The sequence below is a fragment of the Chroicocephalus ridibundus genome, chromosome 3 (genome assembly GCF_963924245.1).
Source record: "Chroicocephalus ridibundus chromosome 3, bChrRid1.1, whole genome shotgun sequence".
In the NCBI taxonomy this organism is placed as follows: Eukaryota; Metazoa; Chordata; class Aves; order Charadriiformes; family Laridae; genus Chroicocephalus; species Chroicocephalus ridibundus.
In genome coordinates, this window is record NC_086286.1 from 35,357,809 (window position 1) to 35,383,307 (window position 25,499).

The 25,499-nt window shown below is 37.8% G+C and overlaps 2 protein-coding genes across 2 annotated transcripts in view; one reads left to right on the forward strand and one right to left on the reverse strand.

Annotated features, from left to right (window-relative positions):
* DNAH8 (dynein axonemal heavy chain 8) overlaps positions 1-9,011 on the reverse strand; it is a 132,314-nt gene extending 123,303 nt beyond the window's left edge. The window contains exons 1-7 of the mRNA XM_063330984.1: positions 8,889-9,011; positions 7,356-7,545; positions 6,823-6,986; positions 5,865-6,041; positions 5,419-5,532; positions 3,165-3,272; positions 561-662 (exon numbers count right to left, since the gene is read on the reverse strand). Coding sequence (XP_063187054.1) covers positions 561-662; positions 3,165-3,272; positions 5,419-5,532; positions 5,865-6,041; positions 6,823-6,986; positions 7,356-7,545; positions 8,889-8,996 — 963 coding nt within the window. The 5' untranslated portion in view covers positions 8,997-9,011. The remainder of the gene's footprint in view (positions 1-560; positions 663-3,164; positions 3,273-5,418; positions 5,533-5,864; positions 6,042-6,822; positions 6,987-7,355; positions 7,546-8,888) is intronic.
* Positions 9,012-15,844: 6,833 nt separating this feature from the next.
* On the forward strand, positions 15,845-24,995 carry GLO1 (glyoxalase I). Its single transcript, XM_063328693.1, has 6 exons — positions 15,845-15,999; positions 17,137-17,219; positions 19,498-19,638; positions 20,468-20,535; positions 21,641-21,730; positions 22,946-24,995. The coding sequence occupies exons 1-6, from the start codon at positions 15,919-15,921 to the stop codon at positions 23,032-23,034; spliced, it is 552 nt and encodes a 183-aa protein (XP_063184763.1). The 5' UTR covers positions 15,845-15,918; the 3' UTR covers positions 23,035-24,995.
* The last annotated feature ends 504 nt before the right edge of the window (positions 24,996-25,499 follow it).

Genomic DNA, 25,499 nt, shown 5'->3' on the forward strand with positions numbered 1-25,499 from the left:
TGAGGCCTGACACAGGAGAAGGTGGAAATGAATTCAGTATTGGCAAGCAGTAACCCCACAGCTGGACATATTTTGCCATGGCATATTGCATGTGCTTAATTAGTTCTTAATATGTCACCATCAGCTGAAGAAGAGGAAGACTCTCTTAGCACTGAACTTTCATGATATGCCAAGAGAGTCTGGTATTGGAAGGAGCTAGTGTAACAAGGTGGGAGTCTATTCAAATACCAGGTTCCCCATGGTAGAGGAAGATGGTATCATATCAGATACCCTCAAGAGGGAAGAATGAGGATTATGCAGGATCACAGAATTCCTTGGTCACACATATGGTGAAGATGCCAATTCCAAGGTTATTGACAGACCACCCTGATAAAAATGAGGCCATTCTAATTTCAGCAAATGCCAATAGGCTAAGAGATGGGAAAACACTCAAAACATCATGAAATAAAACAGTGAAGGGGTGAGAAGTACTTGATATATATTGATATGGACTTCCTTGTGCATATCAATAGGTAATCAATAGGTTTGATAGGTAAATAATAAAATACCAAAATACAAACCTTAATTTTCCCAATGACTGTTGATGTCTCCTGCTCCCAGACACGAGACAAGCCACCATCTGTAATATACGCTCTACATGTCGTGACCATTTGATTTGTAACCTAGTGCAGACACAGGAAAACAAGTAGGTCTTAATGTTCCGTAAAATCTAACAAAATTCCCACATGCATGTATTAGCACTATCAGTGTTTGGATAAACACTCCCAGAAGTGTATTTAAGTCCCAGGAAGTATTTGTAAGTACAGCAATACATATGCATAAACACAGAACGTCACCAAATACAACTCAAGAACAAAGAGAAGTTATTTAACTAAAACTAGTCTTCACTTACGTTGTCTCTTTACACTTTGTAGTGTGTGCATCCTTATTTAAAAACTGATGTTAAAAAAATATCTTTCCTAGCAGTATGTCTTTACCTTGGTCTCCCATGGTTATGAAAAGGAGAGAACATTCTTCTACTTCTCAACCACAACAGTCCAAAGTTTGAAATGACAAAAAGAGACAGAGGAGCATGGGAGTGAATGCAAATATAGAAAACACATCTCAGAGAACAGCTACAGGTGGCTAATCTTTTTTGTTTGTTAATTAACGTGAACAATTCAAAACAGTTTTCCTGACACATGAATGTACTGTAAGCAGGTCTTAAGAATCCCTAACTGAATAAAGACTGAAAACTGCCACACCAAAGGCAGCCTCACACTGTAATACAATGACTGGTGAAGTTGTAGATAGGACCTTGTTATGGTTTGAGGAACCCACAGCAATTTATTGTCATTTAGACAATTATTCTACCATCTGAAGACCCCTCCTCGCCCAGGACGGGGAATCAGGGGAAAAAAAACAAGGAAACCGGAGGGCTGAAATATAAACAGATTTAATAGAATACAACTAAATAATTAACATTAATAATACTAAAGAACCAACATTGATCCTGATACCAATATAAGATATGCAAGGATTACACAGAGCCAATTCTACCAGTAGGAAGCCCCATCCCTGGAAGTGTTCAAAGCCAGGCCAGATGAGGCTTTAAGCAGCCTGGTCTAGTGGGAGTGTCCCTGCCCATGGCAGGGGGGTTGGAACTACATGATCTTTAAGGTCCCTTCCAACCCAAACCATTCTGTGATTCTGTGTGAAGCTGTGCGCTCCCAGCAATTGACAGCAAATGTCAGACACTGTGAGTGCTACGGCTTTGGGAGGAAAGGAAGGGCTCAGGGGTCCAGCACTGGGGCAAGAGGTTCTCAGGACCACAGCCATCTCAGAAGAGAGGGACTCCTCAGCAAACTTTCTAATTCATATTGAATGTGACTTTCATGGTATGAAATAATCCTGTTGGCCTGCTTGGGTCAAGTGCCTGGGTCTTGCTCCTCATCCCCACACCTGGCTAGTTCGAAATCACTGAGACCTTAAAACTCACATACCATACCTGGCTATAAAGTAAATTTTTTTCACAAATTCATATACTAGAATCTCCTAAAAATACAGTTTTCCCAAGCATTAGAAGAGACCTTACCGAAAAGTGAAATTATTGAAAGAGAAATTAGTCCTGTGTCGCTCAAACCAGGACAGACCTCCAGCGTCACCTCTGATCATCTTTAAATGGAAGCAAACAGTAAGTAGGACCTTAAACCACTGGATTAAAATAGAGCTTTTTCCTTGCTTCTTAGCACAGCTTTATGTAGCCAGGTTGTTATTAACCTCTGTAGTGAAATGCTAAATCCTTTAAACCAAGAAATAATAGACACTAGCAAGTGTCAATACACAAACATATAAAAAACAATTACATAACAGGCAATATAAACATTGCTGCATAATCCATACCTAACATCCGATGTGCGGAAAACGGCTCTAGCCATGGAAAAACATAGCCTCAGAAAAGCACGTTTCTTAATAGCCTAGTTCAAACTGAATTGTAATAAAACTTTACACTAAAACCTGGGGTGCACTAAAATAAACACCAAAAAAGTGGTGTAATGAGGGTCTACTATGAATTTCCCCTATATGCTTACTGGAGGTGTGTATTTTAGGTATGAAGGATTTCTTTGTTTTAAAACCAGTACACAAAACATCTTCTCCTTCAGTGAATACCTGGATTCTGCAAAAGACGTAGGTTTAATAGCTGGTCTTAATTTTCTGTTTAGGGTGGCAAAGTTTATGACCTAAGATTCAATTAACTTTTCAAGTATGACTTGCTTCTGAAACAGGAACCTTTTGTCTTTCATGCATTTTGGAGGAACAGTCTAGTCGGACTGATGGCCATGAGCTTAATTAGGTCTTCAAGGCTGATAATAAAATAATCTTTGTGGATTCAGTGATTTAGGAAACAACTGAGCAGATTAATTCAAATCAGGAGATTAATCAAGAAGATAAAACCTGAAAAACTTGCTAAATCAAGAATAACAACAAAATTCCTTCCAGAAGGCAAGTCTCTAATCCAAGTTCAATCCTCTCCTGATCAACAGACTTCTCTTCCTTTCCTATGCAGACACACACTATTTATTGCCATTTCTTAACAAATGTCCTACCTATTTAAACAAAATGAGGTTTTTTCTCCTGAAAAACCACATAATTTTTATAATGAATATTATTCTTAATATATTTACCTTTATAAGCAATGATGTCATTCTCTCAGAAGTATTGTAATATCTTGAAGCACTGTGAATCATTCGTATAGCATTCATCAGGTTTGGTATTCCATCTGTCATTGATACCTTAAAACAGAGTTTTGATGATTAAAATCAAACATTGATCCAAAAAGTACAGTTTGCATTTTTTGGCACAAAAAGAAGTATTCTTCTGGCAGCTGACACTGTTTGTCTGTGATTAATGCTTTTGTTTTCCTTCAAATACAGCTGTTAAATATATTTCATGCAATTCCATTGTGACTACAGTCATTACAATTAATGTTTCATTCAGGTATTTCACAAAACTCATGAAATAATTGTCACAATATTAATTTCATTAATGAGTGTCTAATTCATTCAATCAACTTATGAAATATCTAAATCTTCCATGTTTCATGGAATCATTGTTCATATAATTAAAATCAAACCATGCTAATACAAGTGTTCTGTAATTCAATAACTTCCAGAGTATTTTGGAAAAAAAGAAAAAAAAAAGGTAAAAAAAAAAAAAGGTAAAAAACTATAAGTCATTAACATTATCAAGGACTCATCAGAGTTGCAATTCAGAACAGCAAGAAAAAGTAATCACCCCTCAACACAGCAGCCAAGCTCCTGGAATTAACTTTGGGCTTCAAACTCAAAGTAAACACATTTATACTCTGGATAGACAGCGCAGGCATATGCATTTGGCAGAATAATGTGAAAGAAAGGCTATATAGTATAAAAACAAACCTCAGTGTCCACATGTTGTTCATCACCTTCCTCCCCCACCCTCCCACACAAAATACAATTCTGGGATTCTGAGTCTACTGGGTTTCTTTTCTAATCTTTGACAAAAAATAAAACCCTGAATACTGGACTATTCAAAGCCCAAGTTAAACACTCACTCTGAATTTTCACATAGTAACCCACTTCAGCTACAAATGTGACTTTGTGTGATACTGCATACACTAAATGCCATATTTTATGCACACAATAAATATTATATTAAATCTGCATTCCTAAACCACTAATATTTAAAATACTTTTTAATATCAGATATTAAATTCACCTCAATACAGAATGTAGTTCTTTTAAAACAGGATATATGTAACTTGGATGTCATTATTTTTAAGTTGAATACAATGGAAAATCCTACCCAAAGTATCTTGATCAATGTTTCAAGAAATGAAACAGAAATTCAGATTTATCCAAATTGTTCCAGATTAAACAAAGCACTATAGTTACTGATCCTCTATTAGTAAAATGATGAACTCTTTAATGGATTTCCACCCACAAATGTCTGTCTGTGTTTAAGATAAAAATAATTTTATCTTAATAACTTGTACAAAGTAGCTTGTTATTATGGCCTGGTACCTGGCACCCTCTAGTGATACTCTGAAGAGCTGAAGATAAACAGAGTCTTAGTAATACTGTTTATTGTACCCCTCTCTTCTACTATTTCATGGAATATCAGTTCTATATCATATATTATCACGGCCTTTTTGCTTCCCTCAGTTAAAACTTTGAAGTAGGATCCTAAGCTGCCAGCAATTCAAAACAAATGCAACACTTCCTGACAGAGGACAAGAGGTAAGGACAGCTAAAAAACAAAGCAGAACATGCAATTTTTGCTAGGGTATTTCCCCCTTCCACCCTATTTTGCAATAAGCGTTAGAAACATATACCTGTTATAATAATTAATAGTTAATATTAAACCTAGTAACTGTTACCTTGAACTAGGGCTGACTAGCCGACATGGACAACCAATTATTTAAATTCTGACTAGCTGGTACTTCTGCAAATAGAAGCAGCTAATACTGTTTTCAATATCAAAATATTAATTTACCCATTTAGGACCTCACTAGGTTTCATTATTCTCTACATAACTGAAATTTTGGTTATAGCTGTGTGATTAACCATTGACATATACGGAATTTTCAGTGAAAGACATATTTTGAGTATCTAGTATTATAAAATATGTACCTGTTTTAACAGGACTGACTTACAAGGCAATCATACATATTTGACTTTATTGATAAAATACATATTTTAAAATATTGTATTTTATGTAATATAGAATGAACTAACACTTTAACATTTAGTGTGACAGACATTTAGAAAAAAAATCAGGAAAAAAGGAAAAGTAAATTAGAAAAAAATACTTTTAAGCAAATACAAAGATTTCTTTTGCCCTGGGCATTCTATGTAAATACCTAAACTATGCTTAAAGAATGATGAAAGGCATACTTACAAGATCATAGTTGTAAAGTGGCTGACAAACTTTTTCAAGTGTGCATAAGTATTTCACATTATCTTTTGATTCATTTGCTGCATCTGTGATTCTGGCATCTAACTCCTGCCACATCTAGAGGGAAAACAGTACTGTAAAAAACTTCATACCTAGTGAACTATTTCTTTAACTTGCACTGATTTGCCAGAAGTAAACCTTGGTAAATTAATTTTTAAAAGGCATTTTCAAAGCAGGCAATAAAAGTTATTTTCATTTATGATACTTTTTGTCCTGTATCTCTAAAAATGTCTTGTTATTTCTCTTAATATATTAAGCACACCAGCACCATATCTAATTTTTCCTCTCTTAATTCTCCACAGGAAATATATCTTAGATGCCATGAAACAAAATAAATATTGCAAGCTTTGTCTACTATAGTAAAAAACAACAAGAAAAAAAATAATTACCCTTAGTACTTTAGAATGTCCAACATTGAGAACATTAATGACAGCTTTGCAGTTTGGTCCTTTGATCTGCTCAATAATAAAATTAAATTTAGCAGACATACATTTCCAGTGCTGTAGTTCAGTCAGTGGACCTGAATCATCAGCTTCTTTCCTCATCTGCTTACTCTCAATCAGAACCTGCAATGAATTTGAAAAAAACCTCACAAAAGTCTACTATGGAGAACAGACAAATTATAAAGAAGAAAAGAAACACTCTGAAGGTACTAACTTGAAAAGGAACAATCTTGCAGTTATTGACACGTGAAAATGGTTCTTATTTGGAAAAGCATCCTAAGTCTGAATTGAACTTAATCACATTCTTAAACTGAAATGAAGGCAACTAATACATACGTACAACTGCTGTCATAAACTCTGTGAATCTCAGCATATACCTTTTTTTTTTCTTTAATCAGAATCCATAGATTGAAATGCACTAAACGTAACTTCACTTGTAAAAAACTTGAAGAACTATTTTAATAAAAACATTAAATATCAGATGTTAAGTCATAAATGTACTCATTTGTATGTTGATAAACACACAGTCAGCTCTTTTTACATTTTTATTCTTGTGAGCTAAACACACAGAGTAGCCCTTATAAACAGAGTATGTCCCCGTCTAGCCAGAGTATTTATTTTGACAAAAGGTTCTGTGCTTTATCATGGAAGTCCTGCATCCTTCTGTCCTCTCCTTCTTACTATTTGTTTATTAATTGTTCAGAAACTCTTATTCTTGGTAGATTGTAAGTTCCTAGGGATAAGGACTACCGACTTAACTTCACTTGTGCATAGAAGTGAAGCACTTGCCTTATTCAGGTGGAGATGCAGCTGAAGGCTTCAGCTAACTTCATGCAAGTCTCATACATCATTTATAAATATCTATCCATATTCATACTGGATTGATGTGTTAAGACAGACTTACCTGTTCAATTTGTCTATACCATATCATAAGTACTTCCTCTAGCTGGTGAACCATGTCAGGATTATCAGCTGCTGCAGTTACTTTCTCAAAGGACCGGAGTTTAGAAAAATTAATGTAATCTATTTTTTTCAACTCAACAGTTCCTTCAATGCTTATTATAGCCCCTGAAAAAAAACAGCAACACAACAATTATAATACAGAAACAAGTAAGAGTCTAAAATTAATTTCTACTACTGTAAATTTGGGAATATATGTCTGCAATCAGTGTTGTTTCAATACAAAAGCCATTTCATTGCGCTTACATAAAGCAGAAAACCCTTATTTTTAAATCCAGTGTTCCTCCTTAAAAGTAACATATCACTAGTATTTTCTTAGGTAAATAATCTACTCATGTATTTACTATGCAAGTTATCGACCATTTTATTGTTCCTTGCAGAATGTGAAAAGTTCCTTACCTACATGCTACTGCCTTTAAATGGATATTCTTAAGTATAATTCCTCTAGTTTGATTACTTCCTAAATATAATGCTTACCTTCTAAAAATGAAAGGTATCTGTTAATTGTTTCCATGAAATTCTGTTTGTCTTTCGTATCCTGTTTGGTCTGACTTAAAGCACCCCAATTATTTGTTGCAAGGATAGCCGGGACGAAAATTTTTTCTATCATATTCCTAACACCACGTAGGAGTCCTTCAGTGGCATCCAAAACACCAAAGAATATATCCTGCATTGTAATAGAACGATTGTTAGTAATGCAGTAACTTAGACTGGACACAGTATTATAAAATCAGTGTATTTTTTTATAAAGGCACTCCAATTTGCCAATAAAAACTTCAATTTAAGAAGACAAAATCCTTACAAAATACCAATACCTACAATGTGACCATAAGATACCATTTAAAAAAGAAAAAGATTTAATACAGTTTTAAATGGATGCCAGGTTATACTTCTGTAATTTCAGTTATTTCCCTATCATACAGAAAGTTTGGAAATTGTTTAGTAGTACATAACAATTAAAAATACTCTAAATGTCCCCATCTACAATTAGGTACTAAGTAATGAAATGCAAGTAGCAAAAATGCTCTGAAAGTCCATATCTGAAATTATATTGGAAGCAATTATCTGACTGAATGTATATTACTTCGGATCAGATAAAATTTTTATCTATTCTCCAAAACTAAACTTTACAAGTTCTGACTATTTTTAATATTCTAATATTTTAAATGTCCTTCAAATGAGCAAATATTTACATACTTCATGTAGCAAATTTCCTAGAACATAAATTTCCTTTTCTCATCACTTAAGAATTTGATGCAAAAGTAATATTTATGACCAATGTTGAGACTTTTGATAAAGACAGATCGTCTCTTACTTCTAATAGTCCTTTTTGCCCTTCGCCTTCCCAGCTCTCAAAAGGAATTAAATATTTTTAATACACAAAGTATATAAATTAATAATGGATTTTCTGTCTGAAGAATTTGAAATCACACTAATCAGTAGATACATATATAGGACTGATTCTTATTAATTTACAGTTTCTTGAGCACTGCCTAAGTATTAAGATGTGTAACTAAGATAAATGGAAATGAGTCCCACACTTATCTAAGAATTTGTCTTGTAAAGCAGAAAAACTCATGCTACGTAATTTACATAGGATAAATGTGTATTTCACACATTCAAAGACACATAAAAGAGAAAAGTACAAGTAAACTTTTCCTCTCCTGGTATTTGCAATAAAGTCTCCTCAGTGAGTCCTTCTACATCTAAAATGTATTTAGTGGCTTTAACCGCTTCAAAAACAGCAAAGAGAATGAGAAATTCATCTAAATGCTGACTTCTTTAACAAGAGTCCTGTCAGACACTGAATTCACAAGATATTCTGAGTATTTGCCGAGATAATACAGCTATTCATTGTCTACCCAGAAAGGAGAGCAAAAAGCATGCTATCGCTTAACATTAAAACAACAGTTACCAGTAACTTTAGTTATGTGACAACAGTGAAACAAATAATGGAATAAAAATAGCTACTTTTAAAGTTTTTAGTTTTTAAAATATACAAGAGAATACCTCATGTATAGTTTTTGCATTTATAGGGCTGTCATTCTTACAACGAACAAAAAATAAGCATAGTCCTACGAATTTGTCTGGTGTATTGTCCACATACAATTGCATCATTTTACTTCCTTTTGCAACTCCTGGGATTGTCCGACCACATTCTGAAAAGAATGTCATAGGTGTCACTATTTTTAAAGTAAGGATATTATACAATGCTTAAAATCAATATAGTGAAATAAACATAGAAATCATTTCTTCTCTTCTTTCGTGTGTAAGAGAATCAAAACCAGCAGAATTCATGGCTGTAATTGACAACATCATTAAATACCTACAACAAACATATAACATACATCTTACAAAGCAATTTTGGTGTATTGTACTGCACTGAAAAGGGAATTTGCTCAAGCCCATCATTTTGGGTTAATTTGCTTGTGACTGAGATACTTTCTTTGCTTATTTGCATTCACCCTATCAAACAAGACGTCACGCCTAAAGGAGAAAATAGAGAATATGAGATACCCTCAGGTCCTCTATGGATATAATCCTATGCAATTATTTTAGACATTGAATGCTAATTCTCTGCTGAGCACATGAAAACTAAAAAAATTCAAATATTTATAATAAAAGCAAATTCAGACAGGTTTTATGAAAGTGTTTTCTAATGAGCTGGGGGCATAACTCCTTTAAGAAAAAGCTGCAACCGATTTAAGATTTCAAAATAATTTATCTTTTTATAGCCTTCTTTCCAAGAATGGCTAAAATTGACTGAAATTTTTCTAAACAATTTGACTTCAAGTAAGCATTTAAAATATTAATTTTCAGTCCTTATATCAAAAGGCTGCAAAATTATGAACAAGTAAAAATTTTATTCTGGGAAACATCAAACAAAATTAACAATAGAAGCCACTATTACATCTGCCTGTATTAATATTACTAAAATTTTACCTATTCCTGGTGCTTCTCCTTCTTGATAGAAAATTTTCAGTGTTTTACTTCCTCCCTTGGCAAAAAAAGAATCAAAGGCTTCAAACTGTTAAATCAAAAAAAATATTTGTTACTCAAAATATTTTTCTGTGCCTTTACAACATGCAAAAATTATTTGACTATGCCACTGTTTAAAGTTTTGGTGGCATATAATGTTCTTCCTCAAATATGGTGAGGTTGGTTAGCTGGTTGCTCCTGCTTGTTCAATCACTTTGAGACACTATGAAAGACACAACACTAAAGACACACAAAGAATGACTGAGCTTTCAGAAGTTCCACAGGTTTGGGATCTACTCACTCTACAATCCTACTTTATCTCATCTTTTAAGCATTCAAAACTGGAAATTATTTATGGGTCTTTCCAAATGTAGTTACAGTAATTAAATGGTGTAGGATTAATCTTCCCTCTAATTACTAAATAATAGTCTTAATTTTCAGAATGTTCCTATGAAGTTACACATATTTTTGCAGTATCTTTGGCATTTCAGTGAGGACTTGCTTAACAAATAAAAATGATCATCTTTAGAATATAAAAACGTCAGGCTGAGATGGATGAAACTTGTTAGAACTGGTGGATGTGACAAGAATCCCTTGGGTCAAAATAACAGCAGCAATTATATTTTCCTTGAGGTCAGAAAGATGAAAAAGCCAGAATCAAAAACCTTATGAATATTTGCAAATCTGCCAGGAAACTAAACTGAATGATCTAGTCAGGTATCATTTTAGATAAGTTGCATGCCTTATTAATCATGCTTCCTGGCAGAAACAATTGAAATGATGGATAACACTTCATACCAAAGGGGCAATCTGCTACATATTTTGACTAATACTTGAAATCAACAAACATATGGAACAGACTCACCGAAGGGGCATCCAAAATCATTTCTTCCACAGTTGTTAAGTCTAAATCTAGACTGACACTGAGAACTTCGAATATGTATTTATATGAAGCATCAACTTTTGCTCTTCGATGTTCTCTTGCTTCTTTGTATCGAGCCTAAAACATTAAAGTTGTCCTTCAAACTAAAAATACACAGTGACCACAATGACCTGCTACTTAACTTGAAACTAATACTGAAACCTACTGTCTTGTATTGCAAGACTACAGAACTGCCCTACTCTTTAAAAATATCTATATTTTCAGAGGCTAATAGAAGAACAAGTTACCAAGAATTATTATAAAACGTAAAGTGAACTCTGAGGATATATCAAGGAAAAGCAAACATTAAATATACTACAGCTAGATTTTAAGATATTTGTGTGCCATATCAACTGATTTTATTTTTCACAATCAATATTTCAATTTATTGTATCACAACATCAATTTAAAACTAAAGTATCTAGAGTGGGTAAATTTGCAGGAACTAAGCTGGGTACAGCTTTGCTTCAGTGTAAACTATTTAGTCAATATCTCCCACTTCCTTCCTCTATTACTTTAAAATAAAATGTTAAAATACTGCAAACATTGAAAACAAAGACTCACTCACTTTACACCAGCAATAATTTAATAAAAGAACTGAGTATAAACAAAACAGGAGGGCGGGGAGGGAAAGAAAAGAAATAAAAAATAAATAATTAATATAAACTGAATTTAATAGTCTGAGAAAAGATCCTTAAATCTATTTCAAGATCTAAGGCTGAATACTAAACCTGTTTTTCTCTTAGAACTTCTTGCAAGGACAGAACTCCACTAGCGCTCCGGCAAAATCTAGACAACTTTCGGCTTGCAATAGAAAAAGACTCTTGGGAAGAGGAAAAGCTTGTCGTTCGTCGAGTATTGCGAATAGATCTGGCTACAGCATCTTCTGGTACAGCAAGAGTAGGCACAGAACTCTCTGCAGTGAGATGAGGCCCAGCACTATTCGTGGCAGCAAGACTGGGCCCAGCATCTTCTCCGGTGTTTGAACTTACTTTATTATTTTTTTGTACTCCCTCCATCCTGAAATGTGCAAAAAAAAAAAAAAAAAAAAAAAAGCTGTGTTTATAACAATCCAGATTTTTCAAGTCTACCTTTTCAAGAAGATGGGAAGGAAGTATAAGGTAGGGAATAAAAACAATAGAAATGAGAGCATCTTAACTCAAAACTGACTTCACAGACATTTTATGATAGGTTACAAATGTCAAGCTGAAGATGATTACAAAAAGATTTTTTTTTTAAAATAATTTACCATACGTTTATATTTTGTGAACATCTTTCCGTATAACAAATAAAATTTTTACAATATTAATACTTTCACTGAATATCTGATAAGAAATAGAAATGTTCTAGAATATAAATGATTTGTTTAAATTTTAGTTTGCAAAATATACACACATAATCAGCAACTGAGCTTACAAAAAGTCCTGTATACATTTCCATACCAGGTCTTAAAGCATTGCTCACATAAGCACTTACACATGATTTTTATACAAACGCCCCTGCCATGTATAATATTCTAAACCTGTGTAAGTGTTCGCAGAAATAATGCGAGATGGAGGACGTCGAGTAGTATTTTAAATATAATTTAGCATCAAACATCTTCAGTGTAATGAAATAGCGTCAGGCTTTCTCTTAATTTTGTGCCTAATCCCTGCAGCACTGCAGTTCACATAGAACGGAGGCTATTCTTCAACAGGAAAAAGGAATTTCTCCATCCGTCTCCTGGTGGCCAGGGACCAGCAAGTTAATTGTCCTAGTTGAGGATTTCTAATACGGCCCAAAACAAAGTATATTCATAGCTGACTGCTAAGCAGTAGGCTGTTAGGAAAAAGGTGGCTCCTTTCATTTTCTTTCCCTTTCTACTACACTAGCATATAAGCCTAGAGAAGGTTTAGTTTCTGAATCCTAAGCCCATAATTCAGAGATACAAAGAAGCATCTATATCCTCTCTTTCCATGTTTTCCTATTATGGGGCATACTCATACACTTGCATGTACTCACTGACATCAGTCCCATTCGGTAGATCTTAATACTCATAAATACATATAGAAAATTCAACGTTTCATTCAGCGTGCTCAAATCTACACATGGATTGAGCAACTAGTTTTAAGGCACTGTAATCATCAGGAGAGCTATAGCTGAAGTCCTTACCTTGAGTTTAACCTTTCCTCTAAAAATAGCTTGTTTATTTTCACAGGGATGTTACAATGGAGAAATATTTTATAAAACAAATGTTAAGATGTGCCATTAAGGTCATACCTAGAATAACAGATTAACAAAGCATGGAAATGGTTATTCTAATCAGAGCACTATTACTATTAAAAATTAAAATAACTATCAAGAATTATGCAGTAGTACTTGCAAAGCCTTGGGGCAGCCAACCACAGGCATAACTGTAACATACTCTCCTAGACACTATTGCCTGATTCAGGAAATAGGAAATCAGAGGCAAGGCTGATGTGGTGCTAAATAATTATCTCCTTATGTTTGTCCAATATTAGCAAAGCAGCCACTGTTCTGTGGACTTTGATATGCAATCACCTCTTACAAAAAATGTTTGTCTCTTTCTCAAAGCAAAAATACTAGAAAAAACAACTTAGGAAAGTCACAAAAAAAAGGAAAATGAAAAATCCAAATTAATTAATTCCTTTCTTTTCCTTCATGTTTATCTGACTGGGCTGGTCACCTATAAAATTAGCAGGGGTACTTTCCTCCTTGACACTCAGGTGAAATAGGTTGATGTTAATTTCCCTGCCTTTAAACTGGTCCTCTTGAAGTTGGACAGCGAAGTTGAAACTTTCCCCTAAGGCCCAAAATGAGAGGTGGGGTTCTCACAGCTTTCTTTAAAAACAAAGACTACTGCCATCCTCCCTGACTCCCCAAGCACCTGTACTCAAGATATCTGGTGGCGCAGCTAAGATTTTCACACTTTTCAAGAAGCCAGCATGAACTCCAGCTGCCTACCTATCCTAGTTCATAGAATCATAGAATGTGTTGGGTTGGAAGGGACCTTTAAAGGTCATCTAATCCAATGCCCCTGCAGTAAGCAGGGACATCTTCAATTAGATCAGGTTGCTCAGAGCCTCATCCAGCCTGGCCTTGAATGTCTCCAGGGATGGGGCCTCCATCACCTCTCTGGGCAACCTGTTCCAGTGCCTCACCACCCTCGTTGTAAAGAACTTCTTCCTAATGCCTAATCTAAACCTACCCTGCTCTAGTTTAAAACCGTTGCCCCTCATCCTATCGCTAGTTGTAGCAGCTAATGCACTTTTTCTATTAAAACTTCTTTTCCTCCTCTCCAGGGTTCCCTAAACCTTGCCTACAGGACGTGCTCATGCAAGAAAAGCGAGTCTGGTTTCCAGCACGCGTCTTAGAAGGTAGGAGGACGAGCTGAGGAAAGGAAGGAAAAGTAGAGGATAGAGCATGAGGGGTACGGTACTGACTTCTAGCTTTGTTCGGAAAAATTGAGATGCCTGAACAGGAATTCCTGCTGTGGCAGAGAGATGCAAAGAGCCTCACCGACCCGACTAGAATTGCGTCGCACAACACGGGGAGAGGGGAGCAGCCCCCCGACCGCACAACCACCGACCGCAGCCCCCTCAGGCGGCAGCGCAAGCGGTTCGGAAGCCCGCCGCGGGGCGATCCCTCCGCCCCAGCCCCCCCGCGCCCGGGCGTCCTGCCTCCGTCCTACCGCTATGTAGCGCGGTGGAGGGAATCGGCGGGCCGTGAGGCTGGCCGTTAAACGGTTGGCCGTTAGGCGGTGGCCCGTAACGGCCGCGGCGGTCGTGGCGCCGGGGGCTCGCTTCCCCCCCCTCCCCGCGCCGGTGAGGAGCCGCGGGGCGGGGGCAGAGCGGCCGCTGCAGGCTCCTGCCCTCCGCCGCGGGTCCGGCCGAAATTCGAACCCCCAGGAGCTGAACCGGTGCTCTGTGCGCCGAAGAGCTCTGCACCGCCGCCGAAAATTCCCTTGCTCGGGGGCTGGTTTTAAATGTACCTATGGAAGCTGCTTAAGTAACGCAGACAGAATTCTGCACTGCCAAAATGCATTCCTCTCAGTTACCTGAAGTGTATTTTATTCCCCGCCACCCCCCCCCCCCCCCCAAGAGTACTCAATCCTGTTTTTCATGCTGAATTTTTGAAGGAAAGATGATTCTCTCTTAGACCTGAAATAATCATTTATAATAAATGTCACTGTGTAACCTTGATGGGTGTCAAACGCCACTCGAAATCTTCTCCCAGCGCCTGAAGGCAAAGGCAGAAGCCAACATCTTGTGGTACCAAAATCAGCACCTGATGGGTGCTTTTGCAAATGAAGCTGAAGGGCCAGGGCCAGGTGTCCTAACCACCCCGAGATGCTGCCAGTTGGAAGGACCTGTTGGAACAGGTCCAGATGAGGGACAATGAGGATGATGAGAGGGATGCAGTACCTAACCTGTGAGGACAGGCTGAGGGAATTGGGGTTGTTCAACCTGGAGAAGAGAAAGCTCCAAGGAGACCTTATAGCAGCCTTCCAGTACCTAAAGGGGGCCTACAGGAAAGATGGGGAGGGACTCTTTATCAGGGAGTGTAATGATAGGACGAGGGGTAACGGTTTCAAACTGAAGGAAGGTAGATTTAGATTGGATATTAGGAAGAAATTCTTTCCTGTGAGGCTGGTGAGGCACTGGAACAGGTTGCCCAGGGAAGTTGTGGATGCCCCATCCCTGGAGGTGTCCAAGGCCAGGCTGGATGGGGCTTTGAGCAGCCTGGTCTAGTGGGAGGTGTCCCTGCCCATGGCAGAGGGGTTGGAACTACATGATCTTTAAGGTCCCTTCCAATCCAAACCATTCTATGATTTCAAAAAAAGGGGGGTGCAACACCCTCGAGCCTGCCAGTGGGAGTGAGAGGGGCGCATCCTCACAGCAACGTGAAGCATCACTGGTTTCGTTCCATGCTTCAGCTAATTAAACTCCACAGTCGAGCGTGCGTGCGTGTATCCTTCCCGTTAATCCTTACAGAAACCACCAGGCAACCCCGCGCTTTCCCCGACCCCTACGCAGCGATCCACGGGTGACCCCGGGGCGGAGGTGGGTGAGGCACCGCCTTCCCGCGGGCGCCGCCACCGCCTCTTCCTCCTCTTCCCTTTCCTCCTCCTCTTCCGACATGGCCGCTTCAGCGGAGGTCAGCGGTCTCAGCGACGAGGCAGCCTACGGCGCCTGCTCGGAGCCGGATGCCAGCACGAAGGTGGGGTGGATGGGGGTGACGAGGACACCCCGGGGCCACCCGCCCTTTGCCGGGCGGACGTGCGGTGGCTGGGAGGCGGCGTGGGGCCGAGTAGTATCCCGGCCGGGGATCGCTCGGCGGGGAGCTGCCCCGGTGCGGGGAGGCCGGCCCGGGTTCGGGCAACCCGGCGGATTGGGGACAGCCCGGATCGGTTTCACCATCCTGGTGAAGAGCGGATCCGCTGGGCTGGTGGTTGCGACCGCCCGTTCCGTCCCGCTGGGAGGCCATGGCCGGCCGCGGCGCGCTGGGCCGGCTCGGCGCCTCCGCCGTTGCGCGGAGCCCTGGTCAGGCTGGGGCTGAGGGGAGGCGGCGCCCGGGTTCCCCCCGGCCGCGGGGTAACCGGGCCTCCGCGGACCTCTTCGGCCAGCTCGTGCCTGGGTTGCCAAAAAAAAAAAAATCCCCCCAAAACTTTTATTTTTTATTAGGAGAACCTTGTAATTGCATTTCAGTTGTTCTACATCTCTTTTTTTTTTTTTTTTTTTTTAATATATCTGTGAAGGATATCCTGTCGTTTGCTTTTCATCCACTTAGTTGTTCAGTAGCCCTTGGTATATAAAGTTACACTGTGGCTTGAGGAAAATAGCCTTACAGAATTGCAGTCCACTTTTGCTGCCAAGAAATCATCAAGCTTGACAGAAATTCAACAACTGTGTAATGAAATAACAAAAATACTGAGTTCTGGAGTTCAGCTTTATTTAAATTCTGTGTCTGCAGTGACAGCCGATATCGACTGTTCATGTGCCTAGCATGCTTGCCTGCAAAGCTTGGCGTACTTGGTTCGTGTGCAGTACAGGTCCATAAAAGAATAATAAAGATAAGAATGATACCCTTTTTTGATACCACTGAAAATATATATTGAGTGATACCAGTGGTGATTTAGTTTATTTGTTTTAAGCATTGTGTTACAAAGTCATATTTATGTGACACAAATCTGTATGTGTAGGATCAGGACAAAGGGTTTTATTTATTTACACTATAGTATTCTATTTGTTACTTATAAACCTGCTAGTTTTAGATTCGTTGTTAACTAGCATCTTTGTTATCACCCATAATTAATTTCTGGTTGATGTATAAATAATAAAACTTTTTTCCCCACAGGATTTTTTGTTTCAGCAGACAATGTTAAGAGTGAAGGATCCTAAGAAGTCACTGGATTTTTATACAAGAGTTCTTGGAATGACGTGAGTAGAAGTTGTATGCCACAATAAGTTTGTTTTTTCCTAGTATTCTTCTGAAAATAAAAGTTTTTGTTATTTTGATGTAATTATACTAATTGGTGTAACTACATAAACAATGCTGGCCCATCAGCTGATGCTCAGTCGGACAGTCTGGCAATCTCTGAGAACTCCCACAGCACAGTTAATGGCTAAGCTGCAAACGAACTAATATTGGCCTTGACCAGAAATTTCTTTTTTTCTTAAATAGGTCATTAATTATCAGTGTGCGACTTGTTTACTTCCTCCTCACTGAGGCTGCAGCTAACTGGTAGCTTTTATGACACTGCTTATAATCAAGAGCCATTGCTATAAATCTTGAAATTAAGTTCTCTACTTGTTCTCAGAGGTGGCTTATGACCAACTCTGCTCATAAGAGAACAAGGCAGTGGAAGCTGAAGACAGAGTCCAAACTTTGTTTTATTAAAACTTTGTTTTATTTTGGAGAAGACTGTTGGGAGGCAGATGCCCTGCAGTTGTGTGACGTGTTTATGCTAAGGCGCTTTGGACGTCCTTGACATTTGAAATGAGTTATTTCAAAACAAAATTCTGGTGTATTTTTTTAAACATCTTGCTGATGATACAAAACTGGAAGGGGTGGCTGGCACACCAGCAGGCTGTGCTGACATACAGCGAGACCTGGACAGGCTGGAGAGTTGGGCAGAGAGAAACCTTATGAAATTCAACAAGGGCAAGTGTAGGCTGCTGCACCTGGGGAGGAATAACCTCATGCACCAGTACAGATTGGGGGCTGACCTGATGGAGAGTAGCTCTTTGGAAAGAGACCTGGGAGTCCTGGTGGACAACAGATTGACCATGAGCCAGCAATGTGCCCTTGTGGCCAAGAAGGCCAATGGCACCCTGGGCTGCATCAAGAAGAGTGTGGCCAGCAGGTCGAGGGAGGTCATCCTCCCCCTCTACTCTGCCCTGGTGAGGCTGCACCTGGAGTACTGTGTCCAGTTCTGGGCTCCCTGGTTGAAGAGGGACAGGGAACTGCTGGAGAGGGTACTGCAAAGGGCTACAAAGATGGTTAGGGGACTGGAACACCTCTCTTATGAAGAGAGGCTGAGGGATTTGGGTCTTTTTGGTCTGGAAAAAAGAAGACTGAGGGGGATCTTATCAACGCTTATAAATACTTAAAGGGTGGGTGTTAGGAGGATGGGGCCAGGCTCTTTTCAGTGTTGCCCAGTGACAGGACAAGAGGTAATGGGCACAAACTTGAGCATAGGAAGTTCCACCTAAACATGAGGAGGAACTTCTTTACTTTGAGGGTGGCAGAGCACTGGAACAGGCTGCCCAGAGGGGTGGTGGAGTCTCCGTCTCTGGAGACATTCAAAACCCACCTGGACGCATTCCTGTGCAACCTGCTCTAGGTGACAAGAGCAAGCTGTCTAGGTGACAACCCCAAGAGGGTTGGACGAGGTGATCTCCAGAGGTCCCTTCCAACCCCTATCATTCTGTGAAATGAGTCCAAACTGAAGTAAAATAAACTACTTCCGCTTTAGTGAAGACGTGTGTGTGAGAAAATAAAAATTAAATACCTAGTAAGCTGAAAAAGAAATTAGAATTTATTTTTTTGCATGCCTGCTTTCTCTAATTAAATGTCCTACATAAAAATGGTTTGAAGTATGCCATGCCATCTCTAGAAAAGAGGTGAAAATAGAGATATATCAAATATTTCACAGGGAAGTGGGTGACTTCTTGCATCTAGCAAAGGGATGCATTTTGTAAGCAGCTGTTTCTAACCTAAAGTATTTTTTAATTGATTTTATCATTATATCTATCTAAAGGTATGGTTGTTTTTTGTTTGTTTTTTTTTTTTTTAATCCTGCTGTATTCTTTAGCTTTGTCTGGTGCCAGCGAGGTCCCCAGAAAAGTGTAGTTTCAAAGTAAATCTTTTTATTCCTTGGTGATATTTTAAAGTGGATAAGCATAAAGATCTTCCTGAGGACAAGCAACAGAGTGACAGCCTCAAGATGTAAGCCTTTGTACTGGCTTTGCTATTCAGTTGCTTGATAGTTTGGCTTTTAAGCATTGATTCTTCTAATTTTTGTAGGCTTTTAATATGTTCTGGAGTGTTTCTATTTGATAGTTCAAACTGTAACTGTTTTAAGATGTGGATTACAGTCAGAAAGGCAAAAAAATCACAGCAATAATTATTCCATGGGGGAGGCATCTTGGTTTATTTGCAAGCTACCTGGTTACCTTTTAAAGTTACTATTTCAAAATAATTGTTGCCATTTAGACTGCTTCAAAAATTTGACTTTCCTGCTATGAAGTTTTCACTCTATTTCCTGGCGTATGAAGATAAAAATGATATCCCGAAAGATAAAGCTGAGAGAACAGCTTGGACCTTCTCTAGAAAAGCTACACTTGAACTGACACAGTAAGTATTAATATAACGAAATATGACATTTAGCTAATGGTGATTAAACAGAATGGATGAGTGTAAATCCTGTTGTATTGAATAAAAAAAGTCATCATTACTGTGGAAACATCTTCACTGTCATATAGCCGTAAAATATGTCTGAGATCTTGGATACTTGGCAAGCTTAATCTTTCTCTTTCCAGAGCCCTTCCAAACTGCTAGGTGAACAGTGGTACATAAATATGAAATAATGCTTGCTCTATTTTGAGTATTCATGCGGTCTAGGTAGGGAAGCCACAGAATTTATGAAAACTTGGTGTGATTAGAACTTTCTTTGGATCCCCAGAACATCCTAATAATGGATAACTATTGCTTTTGCAATCTAATCAAAAGAGGTATTAAGTCAAAGAATACACTTCCTGTAAACAAGGCAATTTGGTTGATGCTGATAATGATTGTAATTGTGCAGAGAGGCTCTCCCAAATACCCCACTGTCTTGCTTAGCTTAAGAACCTGCAACCCTCACCGTTTGTTCCCTAGTGATGGGTAGATAGACTGTCTAATGCAGCACAACCTTCTCTCTAATCCGAGTGATAACAGAAGTGTCTCAGATATATTCAAATGTAGAACCTGAATGCTAATGAAGGACTGTGAACATGACTGTTATCCCTGAGACTATCCCTAGGACCTGTGGCTAGGGAAGATCTTGATAGCTTAATGAATGCAGCCAACAATTTACATTCTTTGGTTTCTTAGAAGAAACAACTTATCCTCCTGAGGAAACTGAACATTTAGGATTTGTTAATTTTGATGCTTTTCTTCAATGTGTAATAATTACTTCTTACAGCAACTGGGGCACTGAAAATGATGAAAATCAGTCTTACCATAATGGCAATTCAGATCCCCGAGGATTTGGTAGGTCTTTAGTTTTGTGTTTGCAGTTTTTAAACTTTGGTTTATTGTGATTACATCTTTTTCTCTAATGCACTGGGGAAAAACAGAGTTTCAAGTGGTTTTTAGAAAACATCAGTATAAATTCTGTGCAAGGGTTATTGGGTAAGTGTATGCTCTAGGCTTTATTTTCATGAGAACTAATAGAGAAAATATTTTAAAGTTGTTTGGATGAAGACTTTTTCTAGTAGGTTACTTTGAAGAAAGCGTACTAGCACTAGGAAAGAAGGGAACTTGCATCTCATCCTTTATCTCTCTTTCCAGCATGTATGCTGTGAAAGATCGTGAAAATAGGTAAACAAATGTGTTTTGGAGTAATGAGACACAGTTATATTTTTTATGAAAAATCTAATCCTTTGACAGGCAAACTCATGCTAATAGTAACTATTGAATGAAGAACAGTAATTGCTTTTGTGTATCAGGTTATCATGGTGTTCAGACTGATTTACGTTTGGATTTATATTTTATAATCCACTGATTACCTATTTTAAGATAGAAGGAGAATTCTGTAGCACTAAGAATAGTATTTCTCTGGCTCAATTTGATGTTTTGAGTGCTTGAAAGGTCACTGGCTAGTGAAATAAGTTTCATACTCAGTCTGGCCACTTGACATTTAAAGCTTCTCAATTGATTTGTAAGCTCAAGCCTTGCATAGTGCTAGTCTCTACAAAAACAGCATTAATGATAAACTTGTACTGTTGAACTGAGCAAATGAAACAAAATGCTGTTATGTGGATATGCTTTGAGAAAGGAAATACAGATAAAACAGTTTGATTGAAAATCTTATTTTTTTCCTACTCTAGATAATATTCTCACCTAAACAGTGAGATCTTTTCCCTCTGAAGTTCCTATTTTAAAAGGTATTATCAAAAAGCCAACTTTCTGAAGGAGAATAATGTTAATAGCCAAAATACTTTTCTTTCTGGAAGCAATGTTTTTCTTGTATACAATCATCTTATGTGAACTACAGCATGTAAACTTTTCGCACAAAACGAAACGCTGAGCAAACCTTTTCCTAGAACACTCAGCAATACTTAGTGTGCTTTGCTCTTTTTACCATGTTGCACAGGACACATTGGGATTGCTGTCCCTGATGTCAATAAAGCTTGTAAGAGGTTTGAAGAACTCGGAGTGAAATTTGTGAAGAAACCAGATGATGGTAAGTCTTGATCAGAAACGCAAGTCAGTTTTCTTCCTTGTTTTTAATATATTCTGCCTAGTAGATCTTCCCGGAAAGCTGGGTAATATGTTTCTAGTAGTAGTCACTGCTTAGAAGGTGCTAGAACCAGTTACCCCTGTGTTCTCTTACACAATGGGCAAAACTGAAAATGGATCCATCTTGGTAACAATAGTTCATCAGTCTAGTTACGTGCCTTCTGTGAGTAGTCTGACCTTCACTAAAATTCATGTGCTCTGTTGATGGCATAGTTTACTATGTAAGCTACTGCCTAGAGTTACTGCAGTATTTCCTTTAACATGAATCAAATTCCGACATTTCATATTTGTTTGGTTCTTATCATATGAAAATAAGATGACACAGAAGACATAATTACTCCCACCCATTAAAATGGAGTAAATCTTGACTTTTCTGTCTGTTTTTCTTTAAATCTGCCCAATGCCACTTACTAGGTGTTATAATTTCAACTGTTCTGTCAGCTGTAGTAGAAATAGCCTCTATAGTCTGTATTATATTTGACTTGTATAACATTTACTAAAAAATGAATAATGTATAGCTCAAATGTTTACAGACATTCATGAACAAAGAATGTCTGTGTCAAAATAGCCTACAGTGCAGAAATTAGTGCTGAGGAGTCTTGGATTCTCTTTCATGAAGAGACCTCATGAGAGTTCTAGGATCGATGCATTCCAATACGGACATCTAATACTCAGCAGCATGCACAAACTGTGATACTTTTTCCTTCTGGATATAGAAACTAGACTGTTGCCTGTACTACAGCGGTTTTTTTTTGTTTGTTTGAAAGTAACCTCTAGTACGTGAAGTTTCAGTTTACACGTGTTGGAATTGATCTTCTAAATTCCTTGCAAGAGGAATTAGAAGAAGTAATTGACTTAAGTGAATTTAGAGGATGAACACTTACAGGGGCATATGCAGAAAACTTATTTCAATCAACAAAAGATAGAATTTCAAAGTGACTTTAAACTACATCTTTGTTGAGAGCAAGATTGATAATTTAGCACAAAGATCTAATGCTGATTAAAAACTAATCTGGATGTTTCAGAATTAACTGTCTAAATTTGAACTGATTGCTATGCAAAAGGAAAAGAAGGAAAAATACTTTTAAAAGTAGTCATATTTGACATTAAGAACTAGTCATGTAGTCCTAACTTTATCTCGTATTTTTTTTTCTAATAGGTAAAATGAAAGGACTTGCATTTGTTCAGGATCCTGATGGCTATTGGATTGAAATTTTGAATCCTAACCACATGGTGACTCTCACTTAGTTCTAATGAAGTATATTATATGGCAGATGCACACTTTCAGTCCCCTGGAGAAAATTGGTATCAGTGTTTATGAAATTCTCGCTTAATGGAGAGGAATCAGTCGTGTTTAGAGTCTCCTCTAAAACTATCCCCTGGGACCTCAGTGTACTTGAATTCCTTTTTGTTGTCCTGTGATGCCACTGCAATTTTCTTGCAATTAGGAATACTCAACCATCTTTTGGAAGATCGTGTACACAGTTTCTCCTCTAGAACACTGATTATGCTAATATTTCAATAAACACTCAGAAGATATGTGACCGGAAATTCACTCTATCTCACACTGTTTACATTTAAACTAACAGCAACAAAAAAAAAATCCTGTGTTACTATTGATGATTTTCAACAAGGATGAAAAAAACCCAAACTTCTCTTCCTTTTTATATGAAGTCAAAAGATCCTGAAGGCTTCATGGCCTGTCTCGTATACTAGAAAATAAATGTCAGACTAACTTTGCTTTGAGTAGTAGCATGTTTATGAAAGTCCTAATATTATGCCAAGCAAAACTCTTTAAGGAGCAGGCTTAAACAGCCTGTAACAAGAAACTTTGTGGAGGCAATAAATCAGTCGAGCAGAAAGAATTCAGTCTTTCAGCTTCTGGCTGCTGAATGACAGTCAAGGTAAGAGGTCTTATAGTTGCTAACTCACAGTGATCCTTCTTGTCTCTTCCAACACTAGAAAGAACTGGCTTATAACTTTTGTTTCAATGAAAGTCTGGGGCTATATTTAACTTAAATGCTCTGTACGTTGGGCATTTAATGAAAAAGAGTATCTGAAACAACAGCTTCCTACTAGTAAACATTTTGATCTGCCCTCTCAAAACGAGTGATGGTTATTGAAATGATACCTGTAAAGAGCAGGAAAACATGTAACATGTACATATGTTACACAAATTATTTGATTTTTATGCTGTTCCACCTATTATGAACAGCGCAAAACACATCAAGTTTTGAAACCCTGTTTTCCAACAAGGGAAAAAACCCTTTGCCCTGTCTCTGGTTCAAGTAGCACTTCACTCCTACTAAGTCTTCAGTTATGCGAGTATTGAATAGTGTAACAGCACTGCAGTTCGCTTCTGAATAAAGTATTGGTGCAATCTACAAAATAATTGTAAAGGAGTGTGACCTGTTGCTTTGCTAATTGTTGAATCATAGATAACTGAAAGGCTGTTTGTTTTGGTTCATGGGTTCTTGAGAAGAAATCTGTTGATAAAAGATAGAATAGGTGTTGTGAGTACAGCAGTGAGGAAGATAACTATGACCTGATCAGCAGGATGTTTTAGTAACTTAATGATAATATGCGGACTTCATAATAACAACTGTCAATAACTCCTGGTCTTATAAGTTAAAACAGAAATGCAGAAAGTATTGCATTGGATTTCTACTATGCTAATGTAGATGTTAATGACTTAAATGCTAAGTGTTACTGTCCTATCTCCTTATCTGAAAAATCCTTAATGCTGTCTGCCTCCTCTTAATAAGATAGCACATATAAACCCATTAATTTTACAGTGCTCCACATGAACAACCATTCATAAAACTTAATCCAAGATATTTTGTTTGCCCTTGTAAATAAGTAAAATAGATTATATGCTTCATCTGAGCCTTAGGTGTTGGAAAAAGGAATGTGAGAACTATTTGCACTGCTTAATATCCCCTATGGATGTGCAAGCAATCATAAATTCATGGGAAGGTAGACACAGTAACTGAAAAGATATCTTCGGTTTTCTATTTGTTATATGAAGCAACCCTGATACTTTAAATGATCATTTTAATGATATTTTCTGGCTGTTCTCTACAGTGTCTACAGATACTGTGCTTTAGGTGGTGCCTTATCAGGGTTATTCATATACAATAGATCTTTCCCTTTTTGAATATTTGCCAAGATGCCTTTTTTCCTGCAACAATAAACACTGATGGTTCATGGTTGCATTTTCTATTTCAGCCCTCCTGTACTTGTAGAACTAATGTCTACCCCGTTCCCTGTCTCATTTCTTGTGCAGTTGATGATTCTCCTTTATGTTAGTCATTTTGATAGGGACAATGTAGTTACTACCGTTTGGAGTGAGACCTGAGTAAGTGAGCTGTCTTAATAGTTGTCACCACATGATCTCAGTGTCTTCTTCCTCCCAAATGTTGGGCTTCTGACATTGCACCCCCTGCCCCAAGCAGGCTAATACAGCTTAATAAAATGACAAAGATTTTCTTGAATGCTGGGTTAGTTTTATGCCAAGTTTATTAAGCAGAAATGAGGAGCCAGTTCAAGACTCCCTCAGTTTTCTGAATAAGTAAATAAGGCTGTTCCATTTAGCACAAAGATAGGTTGGCTCAGCTGACTCACGAAACCTTACCTTACTTTAAAAAAAGGTATGCAATATTGCAGAATACCTTACAGCATCAATTAAGAGAACTCTTAATTTGAAGACTATT

What these genes read in the sequence shown, in the direction of transcription:
- GLO1 (XM_063328693.1), top strand. Translation starts at nt 15,919, where the DNA reads ATGGCCGCTTCAGCGGAGGTCAGCGGTCTCAGCGACGAGGCAGCCTAC. An exon ending in TTCAGATCCCCGAGGATTTG is followed by an intron (nt 20,536 to 21,640) that starts GTAGGTCTTTAG and finishes CATGTTGCACAG; the next exon opens with GACACATTGGGATTGCTGTC. An exon ending in TGTGAAGAAACCAGATGATG is followed by an intron (nt 21,731 to 22,945) that starts GTAAGTCTTGAT and finishes TTTTTCTAATAG; the next exon opens with GTAAAATGAAAGGACTTGCA.